The sequence below is a fragment of the Chelonoidis abingdonii genome, chromosome 1 (genome assembly GCF_003597395.2).
Source record: "Chelonoidis abingdonii isolate Lonesome George chromosome 1, CheloAbing_2.0, whole genome shotgun sequence".
NCBI classification, from domain to species: Eukaryota; Metazoa; Chordata; order Testudines; family Testudinidae; genus Chelonoidis; species Chelonoidis abingdonii.
Window position 1 is genome coordinate 90583842 of NC_133769.1, and position 14909 is coordinate 90598750.

The 14909-nt window shown below is 43.5% G+C and overlaps 1 protein-coding gene across 3 annotated transcripts in view; it reads right to left on the reverse strand.

Annotated features, from left to right (window-relative positions):
- Positions 1 to 1801: 1801 nt before the first annotated feature.
- The window catches only part of ANKS1B (ankyrin repeat and sterile alpha motif domain containing 1B), a 786862-nt gene continuing 773754 nt past the window's right edge, over positions 1802 to 14909 (reverse strand). For 2 of the 3 annotated variants that reach the window (XM_032788573.2, XM_032788575.1), the window contains 2 exons: positions 9139 to 9306; positions 1802 to 2714 (listed from right to left, as the gene is read on the reverse strand). In XM_032788573.2, coding sequence (XP_032644464.1) covers positions 2607 to 2714; positions 9139 to 9306 — 276 coding nt within the window. In that variant the 3' untranslated portion in view covers positions 1802 to 2606. Of the gene's footprint in view, positions 2718 to 9138; positions 9307 to 14909 lie in introns of all 3 variants that reach the window. The other variant, XM_032788568.2, reaches the window with a different exon arrangement.

Here is a 14909-nt window from a genome sequence, read left to right on the forward strand (position 1 = left end):
CGGGGGTGGGAGGGGGGAGGGAGGTGAGAGAGAATGTTCTTTTTTTGGCTGGGTCCCAAGGAGTGGAAGCCCCAAAAATGAAGCTGAGCACAGAGCCCCACTAACTCTAAATCCGCCACTGCCTAGAGCTATGAACTCCTGCCTTTGTCTCCTATCCTCACTTACAGCATTGGGAGGGTCACCATCATTCGTTAATTGAACTTGCCTCCCTGCCTTTCTCCTAGCCTGAGTCCCTACCCTCCCAGCAGCCTTTTACCCACTCTGCCTTCTAGTTAGCCTCAAGTCTGCTTGGCATAAATCCAACCTCTCATCAAGCCATCCTGGATATCTGGCACCCACACATCCACCATACTTGGCATTCACCTGCTCTCCCTGATAACTGTCCACCCTGCCACCGACCAATCATGCCCTCATCTTGCTCCACCCCCTTCCCAAATCCTTTTGCTTTCATCTAGACAGAACCTCCACTAAAACACTCCTCCTGCCTTGTCCCCATGGGCTAAGTGTCACTATCCTGCTTGAAAATCTGGTCACCCTGTACCTCCTACATCTGCAGTCAACATGTTCCAACAACTCCCATCTCTGTGCCTCTCTCAGGGTGTGATAGCCAATTGGTGGCTCAGCAATGTACCTGAGAACCAGTACATGTAAGGACTTTAAAAGGGTAAAACTTTTAACTAAAACTGGGCCCTTAACGCAAAAACTGTAAACTTTAGTCAATAGAATGTATGACCCTGTGTATGCATGTGCATTTTCTGATGCAAAACCCATTGACTTCAAGAGGAGGACTTGTACTAAGTTCATTAGACTTCAGAACAGGCCCTTTACATGCTACAAGAATAACAGAATGGTGCACAAAGCAGTAGTGACTGTACAACTTCATTTTATTTTGTGTGCTTTTATAGGATATAAATAAATGACAAAATTACAAAATTTATAACTGGAAGCCCAAGCATATTTACATATAAGTATTTGTTGCAGTGAGGCTATTATTTACTTTGTTCCTATACAATTTTCCTTTTGGTACCATATTTTTCAGTTATTTTTACTGTCAATTTACTACATACATATCAACAGTGAATAAGCAAAATATGTACAAGGAACTATCTGTTCAAGTAAATTGAATACTGTATTAAAAGGTTTTCATTACTCAGAGCTATAGGCTTAATTAAACCATATACAATTATCAATTTTAAACCAAGTCCAGTTATCCATTTTTGGAATTCACCACTTGATGATTGTAATTGAAAAGCTCAGTTAGATATGAAATAATAATAATAAAAAAAACATTAAGACAACCACACAATTTATCAATATCTCTATAATGAACTTCAAAATGATTCACAATTTGACTGGATAGAACAATATACATTAAAATGTCATTTTTCTCCTATAATGATATTTGCACCGTTATAATTTAGTTCTACATAAATATACATTATGGTATTATACAAATACTCCACAGACATTAAAAAAATTAAAACACTTTAAAGAAAATGTAAGTAAATTTCATTTCATCAAGCAAATGCTGAACCATTTTTGTTTCATGAAAACAAATTTATTTCTTTGGAATTTTTTTCTCTCTTTTTTTATTTAGAAAAATGTCTGCAACAGAACTACTTCTTTCAAACAAGCTTTCTTTGACAGAAACCTTGATAGCAAAATCTGTAGTTTTGATTATGTTCTCTAGAACCGCTGTTGAGATTTTTAAAAATACTAGTAGAATTCATGACTATAGCAACATTAAACTGTGTAAATTGTTGTATGTGTAGTGCAGTGACTAGTCTGCTTCCATTCTGCTCCCATCAGATGAAGCAACTAGTGCATCCACCATTGATAATTTGCTAAAGGTACAGTAGCAATTGTTTAGCCAACTTGAAAATAAACAAAATCTTTCATAGTTAATCTGACTTCATCTCCCATAAATATTTCTATGTTCTCCCATAGTATTCTTTTCCATAAAAATATCTAATATAAGACACATTTTCTGTGCATTATTAATTCCTCTTTTTAATTAATCATAAAAGTCTCATCCTTTGTCACACTGTGATAGGTTATTTTTTAAAGAAGATCAAAGGACATTAATGATTACATATAAAACCAGCACACACAGAAATTGGGGTAACTAATTTCTTGTTATTTTATTATTTTTAATACAACAAAGAGTAATTAATTCTTAAGAGTTCAGGGTTTCACAAATATTGTATTTAATAATTCTATTTCAATTAAAACCTGCCAAGATTTAAATAACCAAGCAAATCTCATACTCATAGGCAGCATTAATGTTAGTTTAGAGAACTTTTTAAAAAGTAGAATCCTAAAATAAGAAATCAAAGAAAGCACTGTGGCGGAGTCACAAGAGGACTGCTTGAAAAATATTTCCTCACTCTCCTTGCAGACTGTAATTTAAAAGTCTTCATACAGAGTCATTCTCCTGTCAGTGCTGCAGGAAGAAATAATTACTAGCCTTTTTTTTTGTTAGTTACAAGGCCACTCTTACAGTGCAGTCTTCCTCTGTACTGGATTGAAACATTGCCGTAAAGGAAAGGCTGTGCTGTGACTACTTGGAGTGCAAGGCACAACAAGAACCAGAGGACAGTTTTGTATCAGAAAATTGTAGTTTCATACTTGGTATTAATTCCTCTTTTGGCTTCTTGTCCAGGTTCTACAATCCATGGTAGATTGGCAAGAGTCTTTTGTTCAGATGGATCTATCTGCTTTAAAACAAATACAAATAAATACACACACTTAATTGGATCAGCACTTTTGTACAAAACACCTTGAGTACTAGTTTTGTGTCCACTGAAGAGGTCATAGAATAAATCCCATGGTTTTACCATCACAGAGAAATCTATATGGGACTATCACTTATAACTAAGCTTTATTCAGGGCTTGATCCTGAGATACACTCTAACCTTTTTTAATATAGAGCCAGATGACAGCCCCAGTGGCCAAAATTTTTTCTTTCTTAAGACAATCTTTTACAAAGCAGAGCATTCTGTCACACATCACAAAACAGCAAGTTAATTACCTTATAGTAACTGGAGGTTCTTTGAGATGGGTGGTCCCTATCCTGTAGTCCACTGTGGGTGCGCATGTGCTCCATGTGATCCGAGCTGCAGAATTTTGAAAGCAACGTCCATTGGTCCACGCATGCACCCTGGCTCACTTCCTACCTCCAACCAAGGAGATAAAGAGCAGGGCGAACTGACCACCACTCCAGTTCCTTCTCTATTGCAGGTACACAGGTACCACAGGTACACAGGTGATTTACAGATGCTGAGTAAAGGCACCTCTTGAAGCGATGCCATAGACATTGCTTGTGCTCTTGTGGAATGAGTTCTTACCCCAGGAGGTGGGGGAAGATTAGACAGTTGATAGAACAAAATACAGCCTGAGATCTGTTTTGAAAATTTTTTTTATAGCCTGACCCCTGATCCTCTTTCTTCTGAATGTGTGTGTGGTTTTGGGAAGAACACAAGTGAATTGTCTGGTTCGGGTGAAACTCAGAGACTTCTTTGGGGGTGAATTTAGGGTGTAAACATAATGAAACTTTGTCCTTATGGAATATAATGAAGGAGGAGCAGCCATCAGCACTCCAAGCTCATCCAGCTGAGATGATGGCTACCAGGAATGCACCCTTCATGGACATAAGAGAGCAGGAAGCTAATTGTTCAAAAGGAGACTTGGTGAGTATTGAGAGAACAGGGTTCAAGTCCCATTGAGGAGTATCTTTTAAAGGGGGGAAAGGTTCCGCTTTGGCTTTTCCAGAATCTGCTAGTCAGTGGGTGTGCAAAGATCGAGTAGCCCTGTGAAAGTGGATGGTATGCACTGATTGCCACCAAGTGGACCCATTAGGAGCTGACAGATATATCTGTTGCCTTTATGGAAAGGATATAGTCCAGAATGAGACTAATACCTGTAGCTTCTAGGGGTGTGTGTCATTGATGTGCTTTATGGTTGTCCATGTGCATTCCCCAACCCAACAGGTAATGATCATCCTGTCTGGTGCAGAAGCAAGGAAGGGAACACCAATACATACCTGGTGAGGATTCTTCTACCATAACAAGGACAGTTTCACTTTGGTGGGAACAGTCACTGTGGTGTTCATGAATTGTTGGTTTGGCAAGTACACAGTTTGGAGCCATGCTTGTAGGCAATGAGGGTAGAGTCTTGCAAATAGCATGACATAAAGACATGAGGCCATATGGCCTATGAGACAGAGACAGGTCCTGACAGGCACTTGTAGGTTGCTTATGACCTGGTCCATAATAGTGTTCATAGTCTGAAACCTGTCCTAGGCAGGTAAGCCCTTGCCGTGGCTGAATTTAAGGAAGCCTCGATGAAGTCTAAATTCAGCATAGGGGTGACGATGGATTTTTTCAGCATTTACACTGACCCCCACCAAAGAAGAGAGGAGTTGCAGCACTGTCAAAGTCAATGGATGGGCCTCTTGGCATGACCTGGAGCCAATTGTCAAAGTGCAGATGATGGTGCAACCATGATGTCTCATATAGTTTTCTACCACAGAAAACACCTTGGTAACTACCCGGGGGAAGTAACAATGCTGAAAAGGAGTACTCTGTTTTGAAAGTGGTCAGAGCCCACCATGAATCTATCTGAGAAAGTGTCTGTGAGCAGGTCCACGTGAAAGTAGGCGTCCATGTCAGGAGCTGTAAATAACATGTCCTTTTCCAGGGATGGAATTATAGATGCCAACATCACTGTAAGGAACTTGAGTTTGTGAATAAAGAGGTTGAGATGGCAGAGGTCCAGAATAGGTCTCCAACTGTCCTTCTTTTTGGGTATTAGGCAGTTTAGCAAGTAAAAACCACCCCCTTAGTGCTGCAGAGCAACCCACTCTATCACTCCACACTGTAAGAAATATTCCACTTCTTGACTGAGTCTGTTCTAGTGCAGTGGTCCCCAAACTTTTCAGAGTCGTGCCCTCCCTTACTGCTGTCCGTATTCCCGCCCAACTGGGGCCAGGAGTGTTGGTATTACTCGGAGTGGGGGATGTGGACAGGGTAAAGGGAGGCGAGGCTGGGGCTGTAGCTGGAAGTGGGTCTGGGGCCAGGGCTGGGAATAGAGCCATGGCAGGGGCGGGGCAGAAAGAGGTGGGAGGGGTGGGGGATTGGGGAAGGCGGCAAAAGGGGGTGGGGCCTGGGGGGACCAGGGGTCAAGCACCCCCTGGGAACTGGGGAAGTTGGCACCTCTGCCCCTCATAGATTTATAACCTCTCTCAATAGGGAGGGACCCAATGGTGTGGGAGACTCTGGGTCTGGGGGAAAGTGAAAATATCCTCAGGAGTGTAGGTCTCAGCTCTTCCTGGAGTGAGAGAGGTCCTGGCCACCCAAACCACAGTCTGTGCCACAGCTATTGAAGACAAAGATGGTACTGTGGGTAACTGATGCTCTTGGGTGATTGGTCTTCATCGGTGTTGGTGGATCCCAGGGTTTGTGTTTGGGGGGTACCAGAGGCACCAGTGTCCTCGATCACAATATAGTGCTGATGGACGCCCTTGACCTGAGGGCTTTCTAGTCATGGTTTGGAACATACTAAGTTCTCTTGGTTTGAGCTTGCTCAGTTTAGACAGAGATGAATCTGACTTCTTTGAAGTGGGTCTGGAGCAAGACTTAGCCTCACACTTATGGGAATTCTCCCAGCTCTCCTGACAAGACCCCACTGAAGGATCTGTGGGGGTAGAATCCTTTGCTTTGGACTTGGACTTTGTGGCAGGAGGTGCACTCTTTGCTGAGTCAATCTGATCTGAGGGGCCAGGGGTTCTCTGGCCTGGATCTGACTGAGGCTTCATGGCCTTTTCTATTAGGTGCTTCCTAGGGTGAAGTTCCCACACTTCCTGGGTCTGGTAGGGGAATGAAAGGCAGGTATTGCACCTTGCCATGATGTGGATGTCCCTGAGGCACTACAAGCAGTGTTGGTGGTCAGTGCTGATCAAGAAGAATCACGAGGAGGGAGACTAAATAACTCTGAAACACTAAAATTATCAGATACAAACTTTAAAACTCTAGAACTATGAAAACAATTTACAGATATGTACATATATTCACAGAAAAAGGAGAAAGCTGAAGGTTTGGTCTCTGGAGATTCCAAACCGGACTACATGGTGGTGAGAAGGAACTGGGGAGGTGGTCGCCCCACCCCATCTATTATTTCGTTAGTTGGAGGCACGAGGTGAGCCAGGCATGCATGTGTGGACCAATGGACACTGCTTTCACATTTCTCTGGTCCATGTGTGTGGAGTGCGTGCATACCCACCGTGGAATACACATAAGGACAAGCACTCCAAGAAGAACAATACCTCTGTGCCATTTACACACTTCAGAAGGGAGTTTTAACTTAACTCAATTTAATAACATATATGCTAGCCATGCTCACTGTTCCATCAGCCTTCATTTGGGAAGGGGTATCAGTTTAGATGGAATAACTTCACCAAAAACCAAACTATATCTGAACAATTTTTATTTTAGATTAGAAATGTGGCTGCCTTCTTTTCAGTCCCAACAGATTCTTATTATATCTTCTGAGACTTCAATTAGAGCTGATCAAATTTCAGACTTTCCAGTTCAGAGAAAATTTTGACATTTTGCAATTTAGTTTCAGCCTGATTTGGACGGGTCAGTTTCACTGCTGCTATTCAGTGGTGGCCACCAATAGAACTGACATGACTCATGTCAGCAGCAGCTGGGGATCCTTATAGCCAGGGATCTGGGGCAGCTCTGCCATGCAGTGTGTTCCTGGGGTAGCAACCCCAAGGCTTCCAAACTCCCAGGCCTGAACTTCCCAACTCCCATTCCTGTAGCCTGTGGCGCTAACTGCCCTGGGAGTCCAGCTCAGCCTCAAGGAGCCTGAAACGCCCCAGACTCCCAAATAAGCTGGGGCTCTCAGGACTTTCAGATTGCCTGCTGCAGTACTGGGAGCCTAGACCCTGAGAGCCACATCTTGTGCTATGGCTCCCAGGGATACCATGCTCCTGACAGCAGCAGCAGGGAGCCTGGAAACCCTGAGAGCCCTGGCTCAAGCCAGAGTTTTAGGCTTTCAGGCTCCCTGCTGCTGGAGCTAGGAGCTGAGTCCCAGTTAATGTTGGGACTTCCAGGATTTCCTGCTCCACTACAGAAGCCTGGAAGCCCTAGGGTCCCTGGACCCAGGCCAGACCATATGGTTGCCCAGGAACCATGGACCCTTGAAACCCACTGTTCCCAGCAGAACCGTATCCATAATTTGACAAAAATTCATCAAAGCCAAAGTGTTTTTGTGAAACATTTAAGCAAGTCAGCATTTTTTGATTGAACTCTTTAGCTGGACAATTCCTGACTAGCTCTACTCAAGCTAGGTTTTAGCCATCTCTTGGACTGCTGACTGTCTTTATGTCTCACAATTTCTAGCTCTTTCCCAAGTTTCCAGGAAAGAAGTTGTGTGTGTGGTGGGGGCCAATTAATTCTGGGACATCTTTAAGTTCTACATGCCCCAAATAATAATTGGCTAGTACAACCAGTACTCAAAGATGAGACTGAAGACCTCTCCTTCTTAAGTGGAATGTCACTATAGATAGTGGGTTTGTTAGGAATTGTGGAGAGTGATCAGTTCAGGGAACCTGTTTGGGCTTATGGAGAAAATACACCTCTACCCTGATAGAACGCGACCTGATATAACACGAATTCGGATATAACGCGGTAAAGTAGCGGGGAGCCCCAAGCCCTTTAAAGCGCCATTTGAGCCCTGCTGCTTTACTACGTTATATCCAAATTCATGTGGCGCCCCGGACCCTTTAAATCACTGCCGGAGCCAGCTGGGCTCGGGTGGTGATTTAAAGGGCCAGAGGTTCTGGCCGCTGCGGGGGGCTGAGGCCCTTTAAATCCCCACCTAAGCCCCACTGCCAGAGCTCCGGTGGTGATTTAAAGGGCCCAGGGCTCCCCACAGCAGCGGGAGCACCGGGCCCTTTAAATCCCAGCCAGGGCTCTGGCAGCCAGGCTCGGGCAGTGATTTAAAGGGCCAGAGGCTCCAGCCGCTGCAGAGAGCCGCGGCCCTTTAAATCCCCCTCCAAGCCCTGCTGCCAGAACTCTGGTGGTGATTTAAAGGGCCTGGGGCTCCCCGCAGCAGCCAGAGCACCAGGCCCTTTATATCACTGCCGGGGAAGCTGGTCTAGTCCGGCACGACGTACTGGCTCTTGCTGATAGGCCATATTGGCCCGAACCCAATATAACGCAGTCTCACCTATAAGGCAGTGAGATTTTTTGGCTCCTGAGGACTGCGTTATATCAGCGTAGAGGTGTATCAGAAAGGCAGGTTGGATTCCAGAGAAGAGGAGCTTTGAAAGCAGGGAGAGTGTTGAGGGTCAAAAGACAGGAAGAAAAGAGAATAAGGTGGTTCTGATGGGAGGAGAAAGGTAAAAGGATAGAATATGAAGAAAGGGGGAAAGGAAGATAATTGAAAGTTCAGTCAAGTGAAATTAGGATTCAGTTGTCAGAGGCCTTATCTGAACTAAAATTCTGTGCCTTCAAAATCTGCCAGTCATTGATTTGCATCTGCAGTGATCCTGTATTGGGGGAAGTCACAGGCACTCAGTTAGAAGACACAATAGGATTATTGTGCTAATATCTGATTGTCCTCAGAGGTCTGGTTTTTGGTTAGTTTCTAAAGATGATGATATCAATGTTATGGTCTCATACTGGTATCAAAGCAAAACAAAAAGGGATAAAACACAAGCTAAATTTTGTGTTGATTTACACCTTGTCGCAAACTCAGTGAAGTCAATGTGATCACACAGGTTGTAAATCAGAGCCGATTGCAGTTGATGGCATTTAAAACAGCTACATTAACACATAGAAATAAACACTGAAACATATCACGCAGTGGAGTAACAGCATAAGAGATGCGTGACTAGTACTATATATGCAGCTCCTTAAGATGGAAGGGTCTGAGATAAAGTGTTGCAAATTGATGGCATGCTGAGATTCTACAACTCCTTGCAGACTGACTTTGGAGTGACGAGTGGATGTGGCATAGCTTATCTTGGGAGGTGCTTTTGTGACCAAACAAATATGTAAACTACTATCAGATTCATGCCAACATATTTTTTTGTATAGCTGGGTTTTGATTTTCTTATCCGCTACTTACCACAGACTTTCGAATACTAACACGTGGTTTTGGAATTGGTTTGGTGGGTTTATTTTCAAAGCTTTCTGGGAGGGTTGAAGAGTGGCCTCCTTTTCGTGCTTGTAGTGCGAGCTGGTAGGCTACCTCGAATGCCTGTCCAAGTGTTAGAATTATTTCATAGGCTAAATTCTGGAACAATAACAAAACATTAAAAAATAGAGTTAGGATACATTATCATTTATGAATATTACTTAAGGACAATCCTGCCTAGTGCAGTCGGGTGGACTTTTACATGCCTATACTGCACAAGTCAATGCTAGTATATGAATATATAAATAATACAAATACACTGAAGATGGCCTACTAGATCTTTTCTATCTTCAACATCTGTGATTCAAAGGGCAACCAAAGTGTAATTGGTCTTAGTGAAAGTCATTATTCAATTATTGTACAAATCAATCAATTGCTAAACATTAAAACAGAGACCAGATTAGGTTGGTGTGGCCTGCCGACACCACATTACCAATACATAAATTGATGTTCTTGTATTTCTTCTCTGTGGTTTCATTCTGTGTTCCAGCATGATAATTCAAGGGAAATTCCTGTAAGTTTTATTTTAGTGACAGATCACAGAACTGAGCCAGTGGAAGGGGAGGGTGAGACAAATCACATGCTTCCTCCACCAAGTCTGTGTGCATCATCCCCCAGCTAACCTTGATTGACTCGCCTTCAAGATGCCACCCATCTTGTTCCATTGTTTAACATTTTACCCAGCTCTGCTTCAAGCCTGATCTCCTGACATGCCCTCCTTCAGAATCTGCAGTCTGAGTCATTACTTCCCTTCTCTTGTGTCTCTGAACACTCTGTGCTGCACTATCAAGAATAGCAAAGGAGCAGGAGGGAACGCCACTTCAGTGAGCGTTTCCAGAAAATCTAAAGGAGAATGTTACAAGTGCACCCTTCACTTTACTGGTCTGCAAGTTCAAAATGGTGTGAGCAGCACTCTCAGGCTTTGTCTTCTGCAGGAATTGGCCAAAGGGCACTTGGGTGGTCAAATTCTCATTTAGAACTAGAATATCAGAGAATCCTGGGAGGTTCCTGTGCACTGTTATGTGTTTGTTATCAAATAAATCAGATTTTTAAGAATAAGACCACTGGGTGACAGCATAACTAGAATAATATGAGTGTTCATTGATTAAGTATATGCAAAATGTAGTATAGAATATTTGTTGAAGTAGGTGCTTCCTCAAAAAGAGAATTGGGAATTTACATTGAATGGATTAATGTGACCGTTTCCTTTGGTTTTGAGTAATGTGGGTTCAACTCCCCAGTGGAACCTTTGAGCTTCAGATATGCACAAAACCCAAATCTCAAAGTGAAATTTAGTGGAAACAACCATGCTTTATTCAGTTTCAGGTTGAAATCACGTTAAACTAATCAGCCATACATTTGCACAAACTCATTGAAAAGGTTGGTGAATCCTTCAGCTTACCATGTGTATGTTTCTAGTTTCTAGTAAACAACGACGCCATACACAATTTGCATTAATATAAAATCTGCCCTTCACTAGTTAGACCGTACAATTTTATCCTATCTTCTTACTTCAAACCATAAGCTAAACCCCCACTGTTGCCGTGAAGGTATTTTCTCTCATGGTCTTATAACACCCACTTTAGGAACAGTGTACCAAATTCAGACCTTCTGAAAGCAGGTGCATCTCCAGTCACTTCTGCTAACAAAAGGGGCCAATTATTTCATCAGTTGCACACATGTAACTCCTATTGCCTTATGTGACAGTTGCATCCATGCAAATGATGAGATTAATTGTAATTGGGTCCTGGATTTCCATTTGGCTCATTATAAAATCTTCTTCTGAAGCATCCAGCATTGGTCACTGTCCAGTGATAGACTAGATAGAAAAAATTACTTTTTAATTTGTTCATCCAAATGTGATCAGCTGCTGTCAAGATCCCTGGGTAGGCTGTCCTGCTAAGACCCTTTTCCAGTCCACTGAGTCACTCTTTTCAAGTGACAGGCCCATGCCTTCACTTCTGTTTGGGATGGGATCTCATGAGCCAAACGCTTTCTGACTTGGTCTCTGGGTTACACCCCCTAGGTGCCAATCATGCTGTAATAGCATATGTTTGCAGTGATACAGAAATCACTTATTTAAAACAAAGCAGGATTTATTTGGCCAAAATGTACAAAGTGCCTTGAGAAGTGGAGTGAAATAACAAAGCAACCTATATGCATATTTCCTTACCTAATCTTAACCTCTAGCTCTATAGCTCAGGAAGGTCTGTCTTATTCCCTCCTCATCTCAGAGATGGAAGAACTAATCTACACTTCATGCCACATGCACCTTCTGCCTGTGAATGACTTCTTCCAGTGTGTCAGCTTTTCCCCTGATACCCACAAGGCAAGGCCAGCTCTCCCAGCTCACTCACCTTCCCCTTCCCTTTTCTAGGATCTTTGGGGTTTCAGGTCTCCTTTGTTCCCAGGCTTAGCCTTGGGCAGTGTAAAGACATTCTAAACTGGATGGAGCTAGCGAGGTAACCTCTCCCACTAGCTGAGGGCCCAGTCATTGTTCTCTTAGCTGCTTTGAAAGTTTGTAACTGAAGCTCTTTTATATCTTAGTAGGCGCTGTGGTTCTTGCCCCTGGGCCAACCTCAAGCTCCAGGCTGTCTTAACCCTTTGCATTCAAGTAGGCAGCAATACAAAAATTGAACAGAGAAACCAACTCATCCATAGCACTCATAAGAAATAACACAGACATTTTTCTAAGTTTATCACAGTTGCTATGATCACATCCACTACAACAAGCTGCTCAAGGTTTCATATCTTTGACACTGAAATCACCTATGTGAACTCACAAGAGTAGGGAAATCTGGTCAGTGCTGCAGCTGCAGTTTGCCACAAAAAATTCACAGTTTTTAAGCCCTAAAGGGATCGTTATGCCAAGCTACTGTGAATCCAGCTGAACACAGGCAACAAACTGAGAAACCCATTGGTCATATTTGCCACAAACGTATAGAATGATCCATTTTATGACTCCCAATGGAGTGCGTATGTTAATGTCACAAGATTAAGACTTTAGACACACATCTTGCTCTGTTGTACTAACATGACAGTGCATTGTCCCACAAGATTGGATTAACTGTAGTGAAGATTATATACTGATAAGGAATAAGTTGACAGGACTGGGTAGAATAATGCCCCTGGAAAAGTAAGTCAAGCACTATTGTGATAGTGCACTTTATAACATGGCATACAAGGTCATCAGGACACAGTCTGCACTGGATAATTATGAGATGACAGAGTAGATGGGAACACAGAATATGCCATGCAGTGACAGAAGAAATGTCCAGCTAATCTGGGACCCTGCCTCCAGTAGTAGTTAAAAATAGATCAAAAGATGCTGCAAATTATTTTCCTCTTTAGCACATTATACAGTGGGACAACAGCCACGCCCAGAACCTGACTAATCCGGAGAGGGGCTGGACATCCAGTCAGGGCAGGTGCTACCATTAAGGCGAACTAAGCAGTTGCCAAAAAGCGGGCCCATTTTTTTTTTTTTTTTTTTTTTTTTTTTTTACAGCGGTTCCTCCCCAAGCACGCAGTCGCTTCGCCACTTCTCCCGCCTCCCAGGTTGCTGCAAGCCTGGGAGGGGAGGAGAATTAGAGCAGGGCAGCGTGCTTGGCAGACGCGGAGCAGAGGTGAGCTGGGTGGGGAGATGCCGCACGGCTCCTGGGGGGGCGGGAGCTGCCGCCGGGCTGCTCTAAGTCTTCGCCCTCCGGCCAGGGCCCGGAGCGCAAAACCGCGGAACGAGGGAGGCAGCAGGGGCAGCGCTAGGTATTTTGCTGCCCCAAGCACGGCAGGCAGGCTGCCTTCGGCAGCTTGCCTGCGGGAGGTCCCCGATCCTGGGGATTTGACGGCACGCCTGCAGGAGGTCCACCAAAGTCGCGGGACCAACGGACCCTCTGCAGGCATCCCACCGAAGGCAACCTGCCTGCCGCCCTTGCGGCGACTGGCAGAGCGCCCTCCGTGGCTTGCCGCCCCAGGCATGTGCTTGGCGTGCTGGTGCCTGGAGCCGCCCCTGGGGGGGGGGGCGCCTCAGGGCAGGGAGCTGCCACAGGGCTGGGGGCAGGGGGCACAAGGTGGAAGTTTTATCTAGAGTGTGAAACTTCCTTGCACCAGCCCTGCATGGAGTAGTCACATGTGAACAGCAGTGTGCCTGGTAATATGTTCAACTATATCCTAGTAGAGCGAATGGACCATATTACATTAATGAATATTATGTCTGTAGGTGGGAAAGGAGTCATATATTAAGTTAGAGAGCACCTTGAAACCAGGCAAGGATACAGTGGAATTAAGAGTCTTCAGGCTTCTGGGGATTTTTAAAACAAAAAGCCAACTGCAGAAAAATAGCTAGATACAAACTGGGTTAGTTCTGGGGAGTTCTCATTTACAGTGTGTATTCAATACTGGAATGGGAATACTGTACTGAAGTTGACCAATATGAGTACCTTACATGTCCTATGCCTGAGTAGGGGAGTGGAAATGCCACAAGGTTTCCTTGCAGAGTTTCTATTTGGGGTGTTTGTGGGGGGGGGGAAACAGGTTTGGTTCCAGTGGCATGACCTGGAGGTTCAGCACTGAATAATCAGTGGATCTCCCAATATCTGTGGAGGACTTCTGCCTCCATAGCCCCCTTCAGGCTCCCTGGAAGGGAAGCACAGCTGTTGGACTCATGCGCTACTTGGGACTCCTGCAATGGCTGGTGGCCCACCCTTCGCCCAAGAATGACTGAGAAGGAAAGTAAGTGAGTTAATCCTGCCAGGGTTTGTCCAGAACATCACAAAGAAATTCAGAAGAGGTGGATTGTTGTTTTGTTTTTTTAAAGTTCAAGTTGTAACACGCACATGCCTCAGCATGCCAGCCTGACCCAACAGTCTCCTGTCACTTACATTCTAACTGTTCTATTACTATTTTATATTTGTTTTATTTAGGACTGTCAAGTGATTAAAAACAATTAATTGTGATTAATTGCACTGTTAAAGAATAACAGAATGCAATTTATTTAAATATTTTTGGATGTTTTCTACATGTTCAAATATATTGATTTCCATTAACATACAGAATTCCAAATGTACAGTGCTCACCTTATCTTATTATTTTTATTACAAATATTTGCAGAGTAAAAACAAAAAAATAGTATTTTTCAATTCATCTAATACAAATAATGTAGTGGAATCTCTTTATCATGAAAGTTGAACTTACAAATGTAGAATTATGTACAAAAACTGCACTCAAAAATAAAACAATGTAAAACTGTAGCACCTACAAGTCCACTCAGTCCTACTTCTTGTTCAGCCAATCCTCAGACAAACAAGTTTGTTTACATTTGCAGGAGATAATGCTGCCCGCATCTTGTTTACAATGTCACCTGAAAGTGACAACAGGATTTGCATGGCACTGTTGTAACCAGCATTGCAAGATATTTACATGCCAGATGCGCTGAAGATTCATATGTCCCATCATGCTTCAACCACCCTTCCAGAGGACATGTATCCATGCTGATAACACGTTCTGCTCAATAACAATGACATATTCATTTTCATCATCTGAGCCAGATGCCACCAGCAGAAGGTTGATTTTTCTTTTTTGGTGGTTCGGGTTCTGCAGTTTCCACATGGAGTGTTGCTCTTTTAAGACTTTTGAAAGCATGCTCCCGATCTCATCTCTCTTAGCTTTTGGATTCAGATTCTTAAACCTTGGGTCGAGTGCTGGAG